General features: G+C 38.8%; 1 protein-coding gene across 1 annotated transcript in view; it reads left to right on the plus strand.

Moving 5' to 3' along the window:
* Positions 1-23,450, plus strand: part of PIK3C2G (phosphatidylinositol-4-phosphate 3-kinase catalytic subunit type 2 gamma) — a 208,249-nt gene that overhangs the window by 177,098 nt on the left and 7,701 nt on the right. Inside the window, 2 exon segments of the mRNA XM_037390442.1 lie at positions 842-917; positions 8,579-8,673. Of these exon segments, the coding sequence (XP_037246339.1) occupies positions 842-917; positions 8,579-8,673 (171 nt within the window).

The following is a 23,450-nucleotide window of genomic DNA, read 5'->3' on the forward strand; positions in this document are numbered from 1 at the left end:
TCTGAAATACGACTGTATGAAAAAAGCTAATAAAATGCAATTACTGTCCACCTTTGATTCAGAATCATATGAGTCTATTTCAGAATTCACATTTTTTATTGCCTTGCACAATACTCAAATCTGGGGATTTCGTTTATTGTTTAATTCTCTACAGCTGAATGTAACTACCTGTTATATATGTTCACTAGAGCAGTACAGGTCAGTACATAAAAATAGAAGTTATAGTGCAGTATATAATGTGGATTACTCTTTTAAACAGGATGGCAAAATATGATCATCTCTTTCACTCCCCATTGGTTTCTGGTAGGACTTAACTCTGTATGGAGCTTTTCAGTGTGAGTGTCCATTAAGCTGCCCTGTGAGGGAGGTATGCACAGTATCTATGCCTCAGGGAGGCACACGTTAGGTCAGAAGCCTGAGGTCAGTACAGTGCCAAGGGCAAATTTCATGCTGACTACACAACACATAGTAAAGATGTTCTCCTGCATTTGTTTCACTGATGGGCTGCTCTGTAAATGTTGTTGCAACTGCAAATACATATCCTGAGCCACTGGAGAGGAAGGAAGAATGCAAATCTATGGCTTACGTTGACAGAAAGGGGCCAGGTAGGCACAAATGCAGCATCCCTGAGCCAGTGGTAAGGAGCACCATCATCTTCCCTCTGCCTGAGAAGAAATCATTCCCTGGGGTCCTTGCCCATGATCAGAGGGGAAAGGCTCCTCTCTACTGCTAACTCTAATATATACTGTAGAAACCTACCAGCACTCTGCTTGGAGGGGAATAATTTCAGGAACAGAGCACAACATATGATATTCCCTAAAATACTTCTATTTTCTTCTAGAATAAGCTTGTACTCAGCTTCTTCCTGAATTGGTCCAAAGATACCTTGGCAGAAGATTCATCATCTGTGACCTTAGGTATGTGGATTACCAATCTGATTTCTTTTCTGAAAAGTTTTTATTTAATAATACTAAATATATAATGTAAAGGTGAGTCTAAAGTGTTTAGGTGGCTTGCTCTTTTTTTTGGAAGACATAAAGTTACCAACAAATAATTCCTGATTTCTCAATGCCTCTGAAAATGTGTTCCTAGTGTGACTTGTAGCTTTCTTTCACTTTGACATATTGTCCTCTGCCTTGCTTCATCTATTTTTTAATAAACATACCTATATGCAAAGTAAAAGTTTATTTATACAAACTGTGGCAGGCTTCTTGTTTTACAAAACAAAATCTTTCAAGAAGAATCTGGAAGAAAGGATCTGAGTCAGCACAATGTGTGCTTGGACAGGTGAAGAAAATCAGGGATGACTTCTAAAGTCATTTTCACAATGAGTGGAGCAGGTAAATAACAGAACACTATGGTAATGCCTAGGCATACATTATTAATGATAGTGTAATTCACTTCTTACTAAATGAGATTCTGCACTGTTCCCTTAGCCTATCTAAATACTTAACCCATTTCCTTCGTCTGTTCAGCACCTAATTTAACCTAATCTCTGGCATTACAGCATTAAGAGCCAAAGCATAAACCGTAAAATGTAAACTGTGAATGTTTATTGTTTTCCACTGTGCTAGTTCTGCATGGAAAATAATCTTCTATAGTCAGGTTTTAGGCAAAATAAAGTCACATAAAGAAGCCTGCACCTGCACTCTGCACCACAACAGTTCAGCTGGTTGTTATGTGCTTCATAGGATAAAATAGTTTCCAAGATCACCAGTTATCCATATTTCAGAAAGGAGTGTGACTATCTCTGTATATTCAGTTTGCATGTCCATTAAGTTAATTTAATCCATCTGCAGACAAGGGCTTCATTATGTCTTTTGCTGGAACCATCTTTTTTTTTTTTAATCCATCAGAACAAAATAAATCCCATTCTGGCTTCTCAGCCTTTGGAAGATTCCCCCTGTGTAGAGTTTATTTGATTAGGGCATGCCATTATCATATTAAATCCATTATGACTATTGGAAATTACTAATGGTTGCTCTAACTTTTGCAAAGGAACGAGGAGATAATGCAAAGACGTCCTAGGTGTAAGGAATATACAAGGCTAAATCTTGTCACAGAAAATCCAAACCAAAGTACAAATGTAACATGTAGTCTGGGCCCATGGGCTCTCTAACCAGAGATGCAGATGTGTGAGAGTGAACTGAGGCATAAAGGAGTTAAAGTCCCAGGTCTTTAGAAGGATTTTGACATTTCACTAATATTTAGGTGCCTAATTATCACAGAGAATCTGGGTGCAAAAGTCTCATGTAAAAGCATGAACTGAGTCTGTAATAAAGTTGAGAAATACATTACAACCTCATAATTCCTACAGTGGTGTCCTAGGCCGATATGGTCTGAAGGGTAAGCTTTTATTTTTTTTGTCAATGGCATCAAAATCAGAGAAGAGAATAAAGAAACAGAGGTAAGAATATGTTCAGCGGGTGCTCGGTAAAAGCTACGTGACAGGTAACCCAATATGCTGGTTCACTTTACAGTTGGTGGAGGTGAAGGTCACAACCTGGTTGGGGGACATTAATGTGCCTCTGGCCCCAAGCAGTGTGGTTACAGAAGGATTGTTTTTCTGTGCTCAGGAACTCTACCTTTTAAAGTTTGGACACTTCAGTTCTAGACTCCAGGCAAAACTTCTGTTTAACACAGGAGAAAACAAACAAACCAACAAACAAAAAACCTACCTCCCTTTGGCCTAGAAAACAAATTGCTATCATTTATTTATAGAATACCAGTAGCACACGTGGTCCAAATCAGGATCCAGTGGGTAAAAACAGAGAACAAGAATAATGGGCTGCGTTGCTCTGGGTACGGCACCGCTTCTGGTCAGAGAGGAAGGGAATGCACCTGGGTGACCATCGATTGCAGTGAACTGTGGAAGTAGGTCAGCTTAGCTGTAAATGAGCTAGCTCAGCTATTGGAGGAAGACCAGACATGCATGTCCTAATTACCCACCTGAAAAATTATTTTCATATAAGTTAGTTTTTGCTTCACCCCTTGTTGTTGGAGTTAGGCTGCTGCCGTACCCATGCTAGCTCACATAGAACTTTGTTGCATGGCATGCTGCAACCTGTTATCATCCATTCTGTGAGAAGGAGAAGACACAAGTCCAGCTAAGGCAGGAGGTGGCTGATCATGCCAAGCTGCCAGATAGCAAACAAGGATTTGCTGGGAAGAGCACAGTGGCCCTGGAGGCTCTTGTTTGCTGAGGGTCCCCTGAAACACTCTTGGTTTGAAAGTAAGCCCTGTAGTAATGCCATGGTCAGTCTGGGGCAGGAATTAACTTCACTGAGCCTGCAGGAGAGAGACAATGTTCATGAAAAGAAGACATCCTGCCCCCACAGCTTTCATTGCTTTATGAGCTTATAAGGGCCTTAGGTTTTGCTTGTTTTGAAGAAAAACACAGATTTAATATGGGCTGTAGCTTTCCGTGAATCTGGTGATTTCTCTCTCAGACTTTACACAAGCAAATCATCTGTCTCTTAGTTAGGATCAATATAAAATAAAATGAATGCCCAGTAGAAGCAGGTTATGAATTTTGATCAAGATAGCATCTTTCTCTTACACTGCTTTAATTTATAAATGTTATAGGTAATTACTCTTACTAAAGTAAAATAAAAATTAAAATTTATGAATTTGTGCTGTGCTCCTAGCAATGAAGAGATTAAAAATCAGTGCTAAATTTACTTTGACATGAATACTGATTCAGTACTCCCAGTGGGGTGAATTTTGAATTATACTGAATATTGTCAGCATTTCATTATACCAAGCTTACTACAAGGGAGTGAGAGAAGATATCAGGAATTATTTCAGAGACAGCCTTTTAAAAAAGGAAGGAAGAAAATCTGTCAAAAACATTTTTATGTCAATCTTGGGTTGGTTTTTTTTTTTTTGAGTTTATATCTCCTGAAAATATTAATAATTGCCTGTTTTGCTGAAGTTAGAAAACCCTGAAGTCTTTGCTATTGGTTAGAGCAGTGCACAACTCAGGTCCAGTTCTGACACGTCTGATTAGGACTCCATGCATTCCTATGGGCTTCTGTCCATTTAGCATAGTAGAGAAACTGGCTCTGTGCCCTTCTAAGGGAAGATTCAAGCTTTCCAAAAAGGCTCTCATACAGTGTCACAGCACTCTCTAAACTAGCCAGCTGCAACAAGGTCTTTTACCATCTCATACCAACATACTCTTCATGCCAGTCCCTCTGCTGCCTTCTCCTAGTCTCTCCTCATCCAGCACAGGCTTCTTTCTCAGCTGCTCTCTCTTCATTGCCTGCCCAACCTCTTAACAGAACAACCACAGCTGCACCTTGTCTACATCAACCATCCCACCACCTCTGAAGCCAGCCCACAGTTACATATTATCAATGATAATTAACCCAGCTTCATTCCTCTACAATACAGTATGTCTCTCCATAAAGAATCGCAGTCCTCATGAATAGTCCCTGAAGAGAGAAGGTTTTTTTCACTCGCGTTATGTAGTGTTTCAATCTGCTGCAGTTGTTCATCCTCAATGTAAAGCTGTTGCCACAAGTTGCATTCCCTACTTCAGTTACATTTAGGCTGTTTTGCTGGCCATAAGCACCTCTTGCTGGCTTGTGGGATGAAACCAGTGAGGTAGTTAATGTATTTACAGCTGACTATCTAAAGCTGGGTACACTGGAGGCTCACAAACCCAAGCTGTACCTAAAGCAGGCAGATGGTTGGCTTGGAGCATTCAGCCCTGGCCCTGGAAAACCAAACAAGTTCCAGTACCCTTTGGTGCCAGATGTTAAAACTGGCTGTCACCAAGAAGAAAGGTCTAAGAAAAATATGAGGGTGCAGAATACAGAATAATACTTAATTCCCTAAAGGTAGTGCTCTGACCCTTAGTTAATCAGTGTTTTCACAATGCTTTGCCATCCACATGTGAAATGCAATGTATTATTAAACTGATTTTGTCAGTCTTCTGTGCAGTATCTTCCTCACTGTTTATAGTTCTCATACATTGTGCAAAGCATAATGCAGCACTTCTCTTAAAATGCTGCTAATGAAAACATTGCACGCATGATAGAATATAAGCTGGTAGCTCTCCAACATGATAGAAAAGACCATATAGATAAAGAAAAGAACTGCATACTTGGCTACTCTGAAGATCATTCCACCTTTGGTAGAAATTTGAGCACTGATTGCCTTAATTTTGTCATTGAAAAAGAAGAAAGGACCCACAGTTGTCTAGTGTTTATAGTTTGAGAGATTACAAACTGGCAGAGTGTTTGAGGTTTTCTGCGGTAGGGATTGGTGGCTGACTTCCACTGCAGAGTGCTGGGACACACGGGAACAAGTCATATAGCAAAATGCTACAAGCACACCAGGGTCCTCGTTTGGTATTTGACAGCTTTTGCATTGACACCAGCGAGCAAAGAATCAGCCCCTGGGAGAGAAATCTTGCTTCAGCTGAAGTTAGTGGAGCTTTTTCGTGTATCTGCAACAGACCAGCATTTGGTGTTTGCCTATAATGGAGTGCAAGTAGAGCATGACAGTTCCTAAAAATGCAGGGCCTGAGCTCAAGTCCATCTGCCCAAGCTGGATAGACTGGAAGTAATTATTGTATGTGTATTTCATTATCATTTGAAGCTAAAATCACCTGGACTTCAAAGAGACTATGATTTAGCACTGAATGTGGGAAAACCTGAAATGTAACAGCTGAGTGTAGCTAACAGTAACTGTCTTCTATTATGAAATATAAGCAATATAAGTTTCTTCTGTTTATCAGATTCCCTGCACTCTGTTATTTTTTCTTTTCCTTCCTTTTAATTTTTTTCCCCATTAGTACTCAACTTACTATACAGAAAAAGCAAATATTTTAGTAAAAGTCATGCCCATAGTGTCTGTTTCAGACTTCATTTTACACAGTAAATTAGAAACGCATTTTCCCCTCCCATGTTTTTCATTATTTTCAGCTTGGTTAGAAACTGATTTGCATTTCTTTTTTTTTTTTAAATGAAAATATCCACTCCCGCAGAGAAATTCCTTGACTGGATATAATAAGCAGTCATAACGTAAAACTTAAGTAATGCAGAAAAAGGCACTGGTAGTATTGGTAGGAGAGGAAAGCCATGGTGTTCAGCTGAATTTTGATGATGTAATTTAAACTCTGAAATCTGCTGCTCTTGCTAAACTGCTCAGGATGACCCACTGTAATTCACAAAATTAGCAGAGCCCCACCAGTGAACCTTATGTCAAAACACAACTCCCCTTGTGTTACACTGTGTTTAATGGTCTAGGATTCCACCTTTGCTGTTGCAGCTTAAAGGAAAAAGGACCCACAACTTAAAAACAAGATGAAATATCTTTAAATGATGGTGGGAAGAATCGATTTTTGTGGACTTTTTGTTACCCTGGAACACACTCAGCTTTGTCTGGTTCATGGAGGTTTTATCCCCTATCCCTCCTTGTCCTTATTTGCATACAATGAGAAAGGAAATAAGGTACAGTCTGGCTAAGTGATTTGTCAAAGTTCATAAAGGAGAATAACAAATGAAGACCTGCACCTCAGTCTTCTAAGTCCCAGCTTAGTGATTTCTTCATAAGATTGCAATTCTTCAAGAGCCTGTTTCAGGCCCTTCCCTAATTAGGATGTGATTAAAAATGTATTTTTGTAGTCTCTAAAGGGAAGAAATTGGAGATGGCTTCATATTCTAAAATTCCAGTCCTAACATCAGAAACTCAGAAGTGTTGATATCCAGGCTGCCTGGAAAATGTCTATTATGGCAGTTGTATGTACACACTGTGTTATTTTTAATTAATTTGAATTTTCTTTCCTTGGGATAAATGGTAATTGCACTAGCTCTCTGGCTGTCAATAGAACACGACAACACTGTAATTCTATGTGCCTAGTAGTTATTTTAGCCTCTGTTTACTCCAGAGATTACACATTTGGTTTCCTCAGAAAAATACAGCCAATGTGGCTTATTCATTATAACTTCCCCTCTCCTGCCTCCTCTACTCAACAGCAGAGTAAAGGCCGAGGAAAGGGAGTTTGATCTCTTGCTCTCACAACCCTGCCTGTAAGAGCTCTGGTGCACTTGTGGGAAAGAGAGAGCAAGAGCACGACAGAGTGCACAGGTGTCTACTGAGGCTGAAAGGAAGACATGGGAATCCTGCCTGCTATTGAGGATGAGCAGTCCTGATGCTCTCTAAAAAGCCCTTTCTTGCTCGTGCATAACCCTCATGTGATGGCAGTTCTTTCATTCTCATTGTCCTTTCTCATTCCTTCTGCTTCTTAAACGATGTGTTACTACTTAAAGAATTGATTATGATTATAGTGTTTTGTCTCATGTCATTATCTCACCCTGCACTGGGTTTAAGGCTGGTGTGTCAGTGGCAGATCCCAACGTGCATGCAGGGGAGAAGGACTTTTCTGTCTGAGGTCTCAAGGTCAGCTACGTCTTTAACAGGGAGACAGGCAGAACAGAGCCCAGCTCATCAGAGATCACTATTTTGTCATAAGGTTAGCAGGACTGAGTTCTTATTTTCCCAAGTGCAGTAAGTGTATAGTACTAGTTGTAATACAGCTTTGTTCTAATTAAATGAAGCCCTGTTTGCATAAGTAAAACCAGGCTAGTTTACACAGGCAATGTCTGGACTCTCTTTGATGATGAACACAGGGGGAGGTCCCCTAGTCTCCGACCAAGTGGTGCAAAATGGTTCATGTGCACCCTGTTCAGACTTAACACTGCAAAATAAGAAGGTCAGATATATAGCAAGAAGAGGTTGTTGTCTTCACCATTGCCCGGTATACTGTGGTAAAAGCCATCTGTATTTTGCCGGCTGTCCCCGTGGAGCAGGTGAGCCACATTACCTACCCAAATTCAAGGACACACCTTTTTGGCAGTGAAGACAGCTGGCTCAATGCCGCCAGCAGAAAGAAGGAACAGGATATGCTTAGTCATTTCTTCCTCATTATGAGACTGATCTTTCTTGCTTGAACACTGAAAAATGTTTTTTTAAGTGGGAACAGACTCAAACACCGTAAATGCATCTTGATAGAAAAAATCTGTGAAAGCAATGGGTTGCATGAAAACTAGCGTGGCACAGGAAAAATACAGATTAAGGAAGGGAGAATTTATATATGATAGATATAGATGTCATTTCTGTAACAGTTGTTTTGGAACTGGTCTGGTAACTTGTTCTTTTTTTTTTTTTTCTTTTTTCTTCTAGGATCTGAAAAAAAAAAAATCCAGTGTTTTCAGACAGACAGAATTGCAACAATACTGACTAGTGTCATCAATGATTTCCAGAAAAAGCCCCCCAATTATTTGTTACTCAAGCATAAATTTCCCACTGAAATTCAGATCAATGGCAATTAGAAAACAAAAAATCTCACTGTCAATGCATAAACAGGAAAGAAAATGAGTACTGCATGTCAGACTTTTTTCTTCTATCATGTTCCTTATCCGTGTTTCCTAATTTCATCCCTAATTTAAATATGCAATAAGTTGTTTGGGTTTTTTCTATCTATTATTTCAAGTGTACTGTGATTATTTTACAGTTGTACTTCTGCTGAGCTGTTATCTAAAATATCAAACTATCTGGCCTTTTTTAGGTCCTCAGTCAACTGATTATAAGCCTGGAGTACAATTAGTCATATCCTATGAGAGCACCCGCCTGACAATAATGTTGAAACACATGAGGAACATTGTGAGTATTTTTATCATAATCTATAACTCATAAGTCTTTGCATTTGCAGAGCATGGTGAAAACATTAATCCTCAACCACCCTTTCTGGGATAACTAATTTTAACTCAAAATAGCAACGATGCTGTTCTGTCATCGTTTAACACTTGCTTTCTTCCTTTGAGCCTGCTCAATACGGTTACAGGTACAGGATGGATACAGAAACTGGGTTTCCTTGATGGCTCATAATAGCCTTTTCCAAATCATATAGAAAACCAGTTTTGATGACTGTTTTGGCCCTTTCAACTGATGAATTTTGATACCATTCAGACATAAGGCGTCATGCAGCGGTGTGACTTTTTGAAGGATGACAGCCTGGCATTATTGATTGATTATCCATACATTTCTTTCAAGTATGGCATGACTGCTTGATGAACAGGGAAGAGCTCGACAGAGGGAGGAGTGGTGTATTTTAAGAAGCAATGTCATTTTGTGGGGTGATGCTCAGCTTTGTAACACGCTCTCTGTCATGAAGCTAAGTGGTAAATGTGCATTCCTGGAGCCAGGCTATGAGAGGGGGAAGCTGGCAGCGTTCCTGCAGCACAAGACAGGTGAAGTTGGCTGATGAGGATATCTTGAGAGATCTAGCTGGTGCTGTGTGTGATCTCTCATCTGAAGCAGCATGTCTGCTGTTTCATAACGAGTTCAGCCTCCTAGATGTGCTCTTGAATTCCCAATTGCTGAAGTCTCAAGTAATGGCTGTAGCAAAGAGACCCTTCACATCTTTGTTTAGCTAGCAGATTAAAGCATTTTTTAACTGTTGTGGGATCTCATTGCATACACTGATGCCAACTCCGTCCCAAAGTGGATTACAATTGCTTTCCTTAAATAGGGCCAAGCTGAGGAGCTTATGTGAGCACCAGCCAGTAATAAAACAAGGCTGGATGTGTAACTAGTTGTATGAGACACATGAGGCTTCAGTAGCTCCAACTGTTTTCTGTTGGCCACTCTGGCTTCTGATTTGCAATTCAAGCACGTTCATTTCAGTCTATAACATCCAGTAGGTCTTTGTCCTGAGAGACTTGTCTTTTGTTTCCTGTGTGCCACCTTGACAGGTGAGATCAGGCTCTGCTGATGGGTCTGATTTATATGAACTTTACCTTCAAGGTATAGCATAAGACCTTCTTTATTTTTTCTATGGTACTTTAAAGCTAAGTGACTTTGATAAACTTCTGGCAAAGTTCTAGTTGGTGGGAGAAGTATATTTAAGTGATTGCCATATATAATGCTGATAATGTCACTGTGCGCTCAGGCAGGTGATGTGGAGATGCACACAAACAGAACTAGAGATGTTGGAAATAGTCTTTCTCCTCATTTCCATAATTTCAAGTGTATAGGCTCCTAACTGTGTTCTCTAATTTAGAAAGTTCCAGCCATTTAATTAAATGAAAATAAATTACAGCATATATAGTTGTGCATAGCAAACATAAAATCCAGAGTTCAGTTCACGTCATTATGGAAAGGGACAATACAACTTTAAGTTATTGTCTAGCTTTTGAAAGTAGACAACTTAAATCCATTTTAGTGAGTTTGCAGAGAAGTGGTGGGAGTCCAATTCAGTAAGACCAGCAATGATTCATGACTTGAAAATAAGGTCATTGTTTTAGCAGCCTAACTTAGGGAATCATGGTTTTAAATCCTGGGCTTCCAATTCCTTCCTTCCTTCCATCTGGCCATCCATCCATCACCATCTGATATTAAATATGAAATAACAGTGCTTTGGGGTACCATGATACTGGACTGCCTTCAGACTAGTAACCTATAACAGAAAGTTTCATTATGCCATTAGTAATCTTCTCAGCTTTCCAGTCATAGACCAATCTCTCTGACATGTTTTCTCTTCCTTTACTTTCCTTTTTTTTTTTTTTTTGTTTTTTTTTTTTTTTGTTTGAGCTGAACGGGGATTTTAAAAGTAAGCCAAGATCATATCTTATTCAAGACATGTTAAAGCTATTTCAGGTATATTCCGTCTTTCGCAGAGTGTCACTAATTATATTTTAGTGGTTCATCTGTGCAGAGATTACTTTCCTATCTTGTTTTATCTTAGTTTATTTCATAATTTATAGTAAATAATTTTTGTGCTCCTCTTTCCCATTTAATTTATGTCTTTATAGAGATTTTATGATGTGTTCAGATGTGAAAATAATAGTAGTAGGCTAAATTAATCCCAAATGTAGCTTCACAGAACTGACAGGAATTTTGATAGAGACTTTTGATCCATGTAAATAAATTTTATGTAGTATTTGTGTGGGTTTACTTCTAGGATTTTTAATAGATCTAGATCCTGCTGTGCAAATCCTACATTAATATACAACGCAAAAGACAATCCCTAAGAAGCTGGTGTTTATATCCATTGTCAATTGTCAGATAGGTTCTTTAGAGGAAGCCAAAACAGTGCAATGCTGTAGCTTTGCAGGATTTTTTCATGAAGTTAACCCTGCTCATGTGGGATGTCATAAACAAAAAATGCTACAGCAGTTGAGAGAACATTGGTCTAGTGCAGACCTGCCAGTGCAGGTACATTGGTCTGGTGCAGGACTCCACAGTGCAGATACTTCTGATCTAATGCATCCACACATGCCAGATTTGCTGCAGACCTCAGTCATCCCTACATGTGTTTCAGAATGTCCTCTCCCTTACCACTGCAACATTTTCGCCATGTGTTACAAAAGCCAGCCCTGCTTTAAGAAAACTCTGTCAAAAATTCTTCAAAGACCAGCAATGGAGAAGAGCAGCCTTATAGCTTTTGTGACTGGAAATGACCATTAATCTGATCTAACCTTGTGTAAAGCACAAGCTATATTTTCTCACTGTGAACATACTTGCATTGAGACAAGCAATGCAGCTGAAGAAACTTTGATCAGAGAGAGACTTAAGGCTGGTTGCAAATGCTTGTCTATGGTTTAAGACTGTGGGTACACAATGAAGTTATAAGATACTAACTTTCAGTCTCAATATTTTCCTCAGCAATTCAGTCTTCCTTGAATTCTGAGATTCTGTAAGTCACGACTCCCATCACACGCACTGCTTCTACATATAATCTGAATGGTCTCACCACAACTGCTGAGGAAAAAAACTTTAAATCAAATTTTCAAACATAGAAAAGTCATGTTGCTAATAAAATGCAATTTTCCAAACATGTATGTTACATAATTTAAAGTCAGCCTTTTGGGGCATTACTTGCTCCACTCAAATGCACGGTGCAACACTGAACACTTTATGCATAGGCAGTACAGGCAATATTGCCTTAATAAAGTGAAGCTGGGCTAGAAGGAAAGCTTTGTGCGGGGATGAAAACCAGAGAGGTTATATGGACAGACCAGGAGAGTTTTCCTCAGGGGTCATGGAGGATGTGGCAGCTGGAGGGGATGAGACAGGGCAGGCTTCTACAAACACAGCAGCACTGTACCTGGCAAAGTGCACTAACAGCTTAGGAGGAAGGTACAGGAACCCCAGGGGAGGTTTGTTTTGGCATGTGACAGGGCTTGTTAGGTAAGAACAAAACCAGTCCAGCTGTGGCAGTACAATGCCCAGAAAAACAGCAGCAGGCAGGAATAGGAGCACAGGGGAGTGCTAGGAAGAAAGCCTGAGGGTCTACCTTAAAAACATAGGGTTCTAGATCTGTGTAGAATCTGTGGAGGTGGATTTATGAAAATTGAAAGACATGTAGGTTTTGAACATGAAATGCTCAAGTCCAATTCATCTGTATTAGCCAACACAGAGAATGGAGCGTATCAAGACCATACCAGATGTTACCCAGAGCAGGCTATGGGCTAGCCTAGCACTGCACAGCCAGAAACAGCCAGGCTACCTGCAGCTGCAGTGCTGGGCTTGCTCCTCTGTGCAAAAAGACACCAGAGGCAAAAGAAATAGCCATTTCTGAAGTTCAGAAAAGGTTGGCTTATATCTTCCTTTTCCTTCTTCACAGAGAACCAGAAGGGAACAGTGGTTCAGAGTTGGCTCAGAAGGAAGTCTGCTTTCTCTGGTGACTTCATTGCCATGACTTCAGGCATGCCCTGTTTTTCTAGATAAGCAGCTAAACTTTCAGTCTTTACTGCTAAATATTTTTGCCCATTACTTCTTGTGGACGAATAACTCCTCAGGGGCAGTGGGGAGGAGAAACAAAGCCAATTTATCCTGAACCTCATGCCAATAAATGGAAAATATTACTAGAATTATGAAAGCATGTGTGGGTGATGTATTCAGAACCAGTTTTACAGGGGGAAAATTTGCTGGAAGAAAAATAAACTCCTTCAGTACTTTCCAAAACTATTTCCAGCTTTCCTTTTCTTAAAGCTCTGAAGCTGTCATGTACCAGTCTTGGTGATTAATGATTCTGGGATAGCTGATATGTGGGTGACGAATTAGCAATCAGCTTTAGGCTTACACAGACATCCAGCCTCTTTCCATTTCATGTCCTACACCATCCAAGTACAAATTACTTCCAAAGATGTTTTTGAGACATGATGGCTTAAATGCATCATGAAGAAAGGTGAGAGGCAAGCTTTCCCTAGGCCATGAGGATGAAAACTAGATCTAAGCCTGCAGGTGCAGGGCTGTAGGGAAGTTCCCATGTACAGTGGAGGTAGATGCTCCACTGCCTTTGCTGGGTTTTGTCTCTAGCTTGAAGTGCGTAAGACGTGCAGATTTTTGTTCAGTCTTAGTGGGTTCCCATCATTTCTCCTGTGGGCCCACTAACTTTTACACTTCATTAATATCATTATATAGATATTTATGGAAAATATATTAACTGCCAGTGACCCAGTGCCTGCCAATTAAATAAAAAGCCACGTTAACCTTTCAGAATATTATAAATATATCCTGCTGTCTTACACTGTGGCCATTGCATCAGCCAACAGGGATGGAGAAGAAGTTGTATAGGTAGGCCAAGCCTGGTCAGTCATCCAGGGATGAAAAACAAGTGGGAAAAAAATCTCTCTGAGCTTAACAAAAGTTATTCAGAAAATATTGGTGACAGAATGAAATCAACAGCTTGGCTGATGGAGGGAGTTAGCACATTCAGACGGAGTTCTCCCTAGACTGGCAGAAACACAGGATTAAAGGCCATGGAAAGAAAGATCTTGTACTAACTCTAGCTTATAAAGGCTTTGGATTTAACTTTATATTTATAGAAAATGCCTTTATTTTAAGACTTAATGGAATTAGCTTGGATAGACTCTTCTCTTTTGAACTGAAAATTAGCTGAACACCTATAAACAAAGGGCACTACTATTCAGCAGTAGTTTAAATTGGGAAGAGATGAGGCCTATTCTTGTGGCACAGGGATTGCTGTTGGATTCCAACGTATTTGTTATGAAAGGTGTTTGACAAATATGTTGTACATAAAGTTGTGTTATTTATGTCTTGTTAAACCCTTTAATCTGTCACAGTCACAGTACTGTCAAAGTTCTAAATTCTAACTGCATTTTTAAAGAAGTAATTCCCTACATAACTGGTATGTGTTGAATAAAAAAGGAAAAGAAACAAACAAACAAACAACAATGAACAGAGAGTTTTGTTTAACAATATGAGTGATCTGGGAGATGAAGGTGAACGTAAATTAAATTTGTCACTGCTGCAAATGAAGAAAACATTAAAAATAGTAGTGGAGACAGAGCAAGATCAAGACAATAGAAGTAATTTCCAGAACCCTACAACCAGCTTGGACAAATGAAAAGTATTTCCTCAGAGAGGTATAGCTCTATATCCCACAGTAATGCAAATATAAAACAAGCAAATGGTGAGACACGAGGTTGCTATGAGAGATGCCAATGAGAAAGTCCAGATCCTGGTGTCATGGTGCAGAAAGAAAGTAGTTCATCTTTGTAAGGCTTTGATAGTAGACTCTTTCTCTCAGGACATTTTTTTTAAAGTAGAATACAAGTTCAAAGAACAGTTCTCAGTACAGTTACTTGGGAGTGATTGATTCCTTAGGATTGATTTATTGTTACTAAAACCTAACTTAGTTAAGAACAGACAAGGACACAGGTCAATTGTGCAAATATTTAAGGGAGAAGACAGCAAGGTTCAGGAGAAATTATTTAGGAAATGGAGCAAGAGTGTAAGTAGGAGTAATGAGAGGTAATTAAGGAGCAGAAATTGCATACATCGTATAACGAAACACTTGTTTGCAAAGGGAGATGGCAAGCTGTAGGATAATTAAAAAAAAGTGGAGGGAGCTCTTTACAGTTTGAGAAATTAAAAATAGTCTGGATCAGGCATATATTTTTTAACTAATTAAGAAATTAGTTAAATATAAGAAAAGTTAAATATAAGAAAAATAGTGCAGGGTTGAAGACAGATAACAAGGTCACTATTTTTTATGCATTTTTATATTCATATATTATCTGTGCCTAGAAAAGAAGAGAAAAGAATATGTATGCGACAACAACATAGAAACAGAACAACAGCATTTTCTTGTGTTTCTTTTCTCAAAGGCTAATTCACTTTCATGCCCTCTAAAGCAGCAATGGTGTTAATCCTGAGTGATTTCAAAAGAAAACAGAAATGGGGATTTGTCTTAAGTATTTGTTCTCCCCGAGTTTTATTCAAGAGAGAAGAAAACTGGGATCTATGTTTCTAAGGGTCCAAACTAGATCAGTCTTAGCCAGTGTCATAGACTCTGCAACTAAATATTTATCTGAAAACTAAATGTTCCAAACACAACAATAATACAGGGTTGAAAAGCAAAGGAATTTAGCTTCTTTACAGGCTTGGTGGTAATCCTGGAATAAAAACTTCAGAGGCTTGTTCATGAAATCAGTTCTACGCCCTACACCAACATTACTTATCCGTAGAATAATACAATTTTAAAGCATAGCTGAATCTTGATTTCTTTCATCTATGCAAAAAAGTGGAGTTTAAATGACTTAAAGTTAGTAATACAGCATGTGGTTCAGAAATCTAGAATGTATTATCACCTCCTTCTCTTTCAGGAAAAAACTTCTATATGGATTCTTGTTCAATTCTCATACTGGGAGTTGTACATTTAATACATTTGCACTCCTGGTTATACAGTTGCCGCCTTCTATATTATTTTTGCAGCCTTGGTAACCTTTTTACACCGACTTGGTGCTATGTGGAGCACCCAGTAATCTAGTACTGAGCATTGGGGAAGTATTAGAAGGGTGTGAATGCTCAGGAGCTAGACTTAAGCTTTGAAACAGCCATGATCAGGCATGAGCTGGGTAGGGACACAAGCCATTCTAAGATTTTTATTTTTTTCCTTTGTTGTTAATTCAGAAACAGTAGTAAATGCACACAAAGCTGTCATTACTTGCTGGAGCTAAATTTTAGCCATCCTTGACCACTACCACTAATGGTCAATAAAAAGTAAAATCCTGTTTTATTTGACATAGTCACATGGTTGTACAGACTCCTCCCCATTTCATTTGGGATTGTATCTATGCTAATATACAACTCTTTGTATATTATTAAAAAGAACAAATTATTCTTTTTAAACAGGTATCATATCTACATCTGAGTTCCTTTCTTCACCTTTCTGAGAGTATTCCGTTTCGGTTTGAGAGCTCTATAGGAATAAAGGTTTGGAACAGAAACCTTTATGATCTTCTGGGTGTCACAGGGCAGCTTTCATTTTATTTACTTCATTGAAGCAGAGTTAGATGGGCTTTCCTCTCAAATGACTGAAGCAGACTAGAAGCATTTTACATAGTTCTTAGGAAGCCCTGAATATTTGGGGATTCAGCCTGTTTCCCAGAATTGTCTTTCTCCTTACAAGAAAAAAAAAAACTGGGTTTGTTAAATATTTGACAAATAATGTTTGATCATTTCCAAAATTCCACTGTCTGTGTTCCTTGGCCTAAGTGGAGTGGGATTCGGTTTGAAACTAAGATTCATACACATATGGTAGAATGCAAATCAATTGCCTGATCATGGCTGTTTCAAATACCGTGAAGTACCTTACTTGACCTCCAATGACCACTCCAGAATGGTACCAGTTTCCCATAAAGCCTATGACATATCCAACATTACAGAGATCTGGTTTAACTTTACTGGGAATTTATATACCCACTTCACACACGCACCAGGATGGGTCAACACCTTGACATTTTGCCCAGAACTGGTGTGTTCATTGCAGGGTATTAGCTGTTTCCTTCTTTCTCAGCGACTGAGGGTTAGCTTTTCCCATTTGACAGCCAGAAGACCTTGGAGAGTGTTGGCTGGTTCTCACTTTAGAGATTTTGTGACTCAGGACAGCTCTAGACCCTATTTTTGCCCTCATAGTTCTCCTCATTTGGAATGCAGCATACTATCTTCTATTAACAGTAGACTGCACAAGTCCTTGCTACTCCACTACAAAGCTGAACCAGTAAACCTGCATGGGTATTTTTGCCAAAAAAACTTATTTCACTTGGGAGAGAAGGAGTTTGAATACACTGCAGTGACAAAAGCACTGTTTCCCCTTGAATTAACAGCACCCACGCTAGGCGCTCTTTGCCGTTTGGTACACCGACAAGCTGCGTGCAGAACAGGCAGGTCGATGAGGATATTGAAGGTATTATGCACGAAGTGCATAAGCTGTATTTGGAGATTCAAAACAACAACTTGGGTAGAGCACCTTTGCATTTTTGTCATAGTAAATGACAAAGCTATCTGGAGGCTTGCTCCACTGACACTATCAGATTTCTGAAAAGTAGAAAATGCCTGGGCAAAAAATGCTTTTTGAAAATTCCCTGAACAAAATCTGTGTTGTTCTGAAACAATGTATCTTTATTTCCTTGCATGAAATTCAGATAAATGTAGTTTCTTCTTTTGCTGCTTTGCCATTGACCTTTGTGACAGTGACCTCTGTCACAGTGTGTCTGCTCTGTTTATCTACATATCCGGATGCGTGCATAAGATAGGAAAGAAGTTAGGAAAAGAAATGTAATTGCTCACATAGAAGAGAGGGGGAAAATTGGGATCAGAAAATGCAACTAAATAAACTTGTCTTGCAGAGAAGCAGTTAAATGTTTTCAAATTTTAGGTGAAAAAAAAGCAGTCATTTGGGAAAAAATACTTTATTTGTGCAATCACTTTTGTCCGGTTGCTTTTCTGATTTTGGGATTCAGAAAATATGCTTGCCAATAGCAGACAGTGCAGGGTGCACCACAGTGATATAATGCATTATCTTCTTTTGTAATTATGTATTAATTACTGCAAATGTGATTTTATTTTTCTTTTGCTTTGAAGTAACTTGAAAATATTTTGTGACAGCAAAACAGCTTAGTAGCAGAGCAGAATAGAGGTGTTCAGTGCTTTGGGATACGTAGGGCTCAAAGGAAAAACAAAGAAGGGTCTTCAGTCCCATGCTGGGATTTATGAAGTAACAACAAAACTGCCCATTCACACAGCATTCCCAATTGTTCTGGAGTTTTATATATCTTATTAATCTGTTTTTGAAGGAACTCCTTTCTTTGTAATATAATTGTCTTAGTGCTGATTAGTTTCTCCGCTCTTTAAATTTAGAATTAGCCCAGAGGTTGTTATCTGTTCCTAAGGCAGAGGCTGTATTTGTTAATTAAGCTGCAGCTTACAAAGAAAGGGTTTAGCTTTTCTCTGCTAAATTACACAGGGACTCAGAGAAGTAAAAGACAATATAGCAGCAGTGACGGCTTCTCCACATTTCTTACTAGTTATAATTTAGTCAAGAAGCAGCTAGTAATTTCCACAGGCTACTGGGGTGCAAGGCTGATTTCTTCTTTGGATTTTTTTTCTAATCCTCCTTTATTGGATAATAATCAAATCTGCCTCATGTCTACACTTAATATATAAACATTTTGCTTTCTAGCTGTGAAGGCTTTTTCCAACATTTGCTATAGTGGTATGATTTTTAAAGATATAAGGATATCTCAATATTAAACATTAAGGAGTATTTCATAGTCCTTTCTTCACTGTGTAGAAGATAAATTCTGACAGTAGTGCATGTAAGAGAAATACACAAGATGAAGGTAAAGGATAAGAAAATTAAAAGTTAGAGCAACTGAAGAAGGTGATTTATTTATTTATTTATCTATCTATCTATCTATCTATCTATCACCTATCTTAATTTGGGGGCAGCAGCTGAAATTGGAGCCTTCCAAAAGGCTGGATTTCTTTTTTGCACTGAAGAAGGGGAAGAAAGCACCAGTTTTGAAAATATCCAGGAAATTAATTTTTGGGGAAAGAAAGGAAGTTATTAATGGAGGAGGAAAGGTGGTATGAGTAATACGAGTTACCTTTGATCATTTATTTCTTTTGGTCAAGATGGTTGAAAATGAAAAATGAGAAAAAGAGAATAGCATCTGGAACTATCAAATGTTCAAGAGCCATCAATCTGTTTCACTCTAGGACAAAAAGTGAAAAATATCTTCATATCTAACACTAACAGAAACTGATGAAATAATTTAATTTGAGCCAATAGTTACCTAAAGAGAAAATTTCATGTGGCTTAATGAAGAGGTGAGTTTTAAAAAGCTTTACAATAAATGATCCCTAAAATGCATTTTTAATAATCATAAAACTTTCCTTAGACTTCCTGAGTAAATCTCGATACTCATATTGGTTGCTGAATTGCATATTTTAATGTATGGCAAATTCTGAAGTAGTTAGGCCTTTCATAATGCTAACAAAGAACCCATCCTTAAGGAGAGTTGTGGATAGTTAGTAATGATCAAGGGAGAAAAGTCATTATGATAATGTAATTCTTGTGGAAAAATTAATTTAATTTCTTCCATTGTTTCCCAGCTACAGCTAGCATATTTAAAATTAAATTACACAGGACATAACCTATCTGCCTGTGTTTCTGTAAGTAAATACCAATAGTTTTCTAGGTTTGGAAAATAAAATTGGAGTGAAAAATTGCACACAGCCATAACAGATACATGCCTGTATTAGTTTTTCAGTATTGAATTACAGATGTGGAAAGAAGTAAATCCAGAGTAGTATTTCCTTTCCCTCACTCCCCTCATTTTTAAATATTTTCATCACCTTCTGCCTGACTTTAGAAGACAATAATATTTCAATAAACTGCTTTTTAAAAAAAATATATGCAGGCCGTTGTAACTGAATTCCTTAAAAACATCAGTCATTATCAAGGTCAAGTAGACAGGTCATTCTGTAAGAAAATTGTCCAGTCGGGGCTTGTTTGTATTTGAAGAAAGCACAGGGAGTGTCAGCTTCTAAATGCAACTCAATTTTTTGTATTGGCAGACCAAAATCACTGGCATTTTTTTGTCCATAGGTATTACAAGATCTATTGCATTTCTGTTGGGAACTTAGTTTTTTACCTTCTCACCTTTACAGATTCTTATAGTCTGAATTTATTCATAAGAGTACACAATTGAAGATTTCAGACAGTAATTTAAATTGGGAGTAACTTCCTTTAAAGGAAGTTAACTTCCTTTATTTTGGGTTAATGAAATGACTACAGAATTAAACATTAATTGTGGTGGATTGAAGCTGGGTTAATTAGCATTGATAATATACATCTGTGGGCTGGCTTCAGGGGCAGTGGGTTAGCTGATGTAGACAAGGTGCAGCTGTGGCTGGTTCTGTGAAGAGGTCGGACAGCCAAGGAAGAGGAAGAAGCAAAAAGAGAGAGAACACACGCCCTGGATGAGGCGAGACTAGGAGAAGGCAGCAGAGGGACTCGCATGAAGAGTATGCTGGTATGAGATGGTAAAAGACCTTGTTGCAGCTGGCTGGTTTGGAGAGTGCTGCGACAATTAATAGAATTCAATCTAAAACTTTGGGTTTTTTTCTGTTTGCTTGATCACAAGTACATCCAAGCTATAAAGGTATTGCAGAGTTGTTAAAATGCAAAATGGCATGCCCAGGGTACCATTTGATTTTCCTTCTGGCCTGCCTGAATTATGGACAGAAATCAATGATTTTTGAGCCATTAGTAATAAAAAAAGGGTTTTTTACAGGATTTCAGAATTTCTCATAAGCCTGCTAGAAATTTTACTCAATTTTTATAATGGACCCACCAGAACAGATGTTCTTTGGTGCAAATGAGACTGGCATTTAGGTCAGTTATTCTTCATGTTTACCTGTTTACAAATGTGCCCATACAGTCAGAGTTAGAAGCGAATTGATAAACAAGGGGTTTTGCTCACTAAATCTGACAATTTAATAGGACAGAAGACATAATTTTTAGAAAGAAAAAAAAATCTGATGTTTACTCCATTCTCCTTTATTCAACCAAATGCTGAACTTGCATACAAAAGCTTGAGAAAGGACTAGTTTGCCAGAAAGCTTTGGATTTTTGCCTGCCCTTTTAGTTGTCTTAATAAAACAGTTTACCTCAAATTTCACCTACCTTAGATTTAGAAAGATATTTCTGCCCTGTTACTCCCCCTCTTGGTTTTGTACTATGATTGTCAGACTGCCAAGATCTCTCATTGCCCCTGCCAGGGAGGATCTAGCAAAGCACAGTTCCGTCCACCGCTATGACAAGTCTTGTCTCAAGAAATCCTTCGGTGAAGCAGGATCTTCACTAGAAAAGATTCAACTTTTGTGCCAATCAGAAGAGCAGCCAGCACAAACTCATCAAGCTACCCATACTCTGTTCCTGTAAAACCATGACTGATTTATACCTGCTCTTAATCTATAGTTTTGAATTATTAGTGTGTAGTGGGACAGAACCTTTTTAACAGTTATTGACCCTCGTTAGATGTATTGTGTCATACCAGCAGTCAGGGGAGGGCAGCTAAGCAGTGGAAGAGGTGATCTGGCTTGAAAAGTGCTCAGCTGAAGCTTTTTGATCACTTGATGGCATAACAGTGCCACTGCAGATGGAGAATTGGGACAGTTATGGAATTTTGAGTGCCCTGTTTGCCTTTCCTTGGCAAGGGAAGACGAAGTGGGAAAATGTTATCTGTAAAGCAGAGGGGAATAAACCCAGCACCCAGAAATAAGATCTCTAGTTTGAATTCAGGTGGCTGCACTTGAAATTACCTCTAACAGCCTGGCTGCTGATTGCTACTATTCATAAAGAATGCTTTGTTTTAGTTCTGAAAGATCCCAGAGCAACTTCTCTGCCTTGACTTTCCTCTGAATTGCTAAAATATTATGGTTTGGGTTTTTTTTTTGTCTCTTGACCCTGTCCTCCTACTCGCCTCTTTCAACATTTATTTAGCTACATTCAAAGGGATAGTAAGGAAGTAGTTATGTGTCCATATTTCACATGGTCACAGCACTTCTTTAAAGTGCCTTCCTTAGGCCTTGGGAGGAGTCCGCTGATGGAGGAAGGTTAGTTGCCTGAAGGTTAGATGATGTGTGAGCATTACTACCAGGGCACAAGGAGCAACTCAAAGGCATAGTGACAATTTTATCTGACTTCTTTTCGACTCATGGCATGTCCTTCTGGATACCCCAGTCATGTCAACGAATCACATGGCAATCAGCTTGGATTCTTCCTCAGGCAGGTGAATGTCAGACTGAGCCTGTCTGAAATGCAAATGATGCTGCTGTGATCTGTACCTTTGCTGTCTGAGGTGTGCAGTGGGGCACAGCACTTGTGACTACACCTTGTGCTATCTGGAGAGCTCAAAGGGCAGCAGAACAGGACAGATGCAGCCATCCTCTCTGCTACCTTTGCAGCCCATTACTTACCATCTGGGCTCCTCAGCCCAGTGCCCTTCAAAGCCGCTGCTGACCTCTGCTTTCAAAATGAGCTCTGACATGGTCCCTTGTTAGGCTGGGATGATCTATAAAGCCTGACATTTCGTAGGGATCTCCCTGTACTGTATTTCTGCGCTTGAGATCGCGAAGATTGTTGTGCTGGGCCTCAGCAGTTGAGCTGATAAGGTCTTCTTCAAGAATGACCCCCTCGCCTCCTTTTTTTTATTTTAACTATGTTTCCTTTTTTGTCTGAAACATCTAAGATCTGTTGACCTTCAAGTTACAGTGATGCTTATCTTTTCATTGGGAAGGGAAGAGCTTGATTACAGTTAGGATCTTGGTTGCTTGGACTGGTATTTAAGGCTACATTTCTTTCTCCTTCCTGATTTTTAAGAGACTGTTCAATTTACTGTTATTTGTAGTCCTTGATTGAAGTTGTAGTATAGTCTAGATCAATAGAGATGGGCTTTCAAATGGACAGTAAATTGTAAATCCTGCAATAACAATGCATTACTCTGTCCTAGGAAAATACCTGTTAGCTTCACTGTCATTTAATGACATTCTTATTTTGGCTGTCGAATCCCAGCTATCCAGATCCCATGTATATTTTTAATCAGATGTACTTTTGGGAGCTTAGCAATAGTGACATTAATCACAGTGCTGACAATGTTTAATGATTTGACTAGGGCATCCTTTGATGCTGTATAGTGTTAACGATAGCAATAATAAACTTTGCAGTTGACCACATCATTTGCCTTTAAGGATCATTTCAGATAACAAAAAAAAAAAAAAAAAAAAAAAAAAAGAGATCTGTTGTGCAAGATCTGGTTGCTCACACACAAAACCACATTTTTTCTTCCCAGTAGAGAAGTTGTTCATTGCTAGGACACCAGCAGTTTCTCTTATCACAGGGATATGTTGTTGATAATGCCTGTAGAATGCCCAGTATTCCTAGGTACATACTGTGAATAATCAAAATCAGAGAAATGTCTTTATTCTGAGCCAGGTAGAATTACAATAGGAAATATAAATGCAACTGCCTGTTTAATGCTCTGGCTTCATTGGTTCCAAAACTTTTAAGATCTCTTCTTTTTTTGCCTGCATTTTCATTTGCATTCTGTCACTGGATTGCC

The sequence above is a fragment of the Falco rusticolus genome, chromosome 5 (assembly GCF_015220075.1).
Source record: "Falco rusticolus isolate bFalRus1 chromosome 5, bFalRus1.pri, whole genome shotgun sequence".
In the NCBI taxonomy this organism is placed as follows: Eukaryota; Metazoa; Chordata; class Aves; order Falconiformes; family Falconidae; genus Falco; species Falco rusticolus.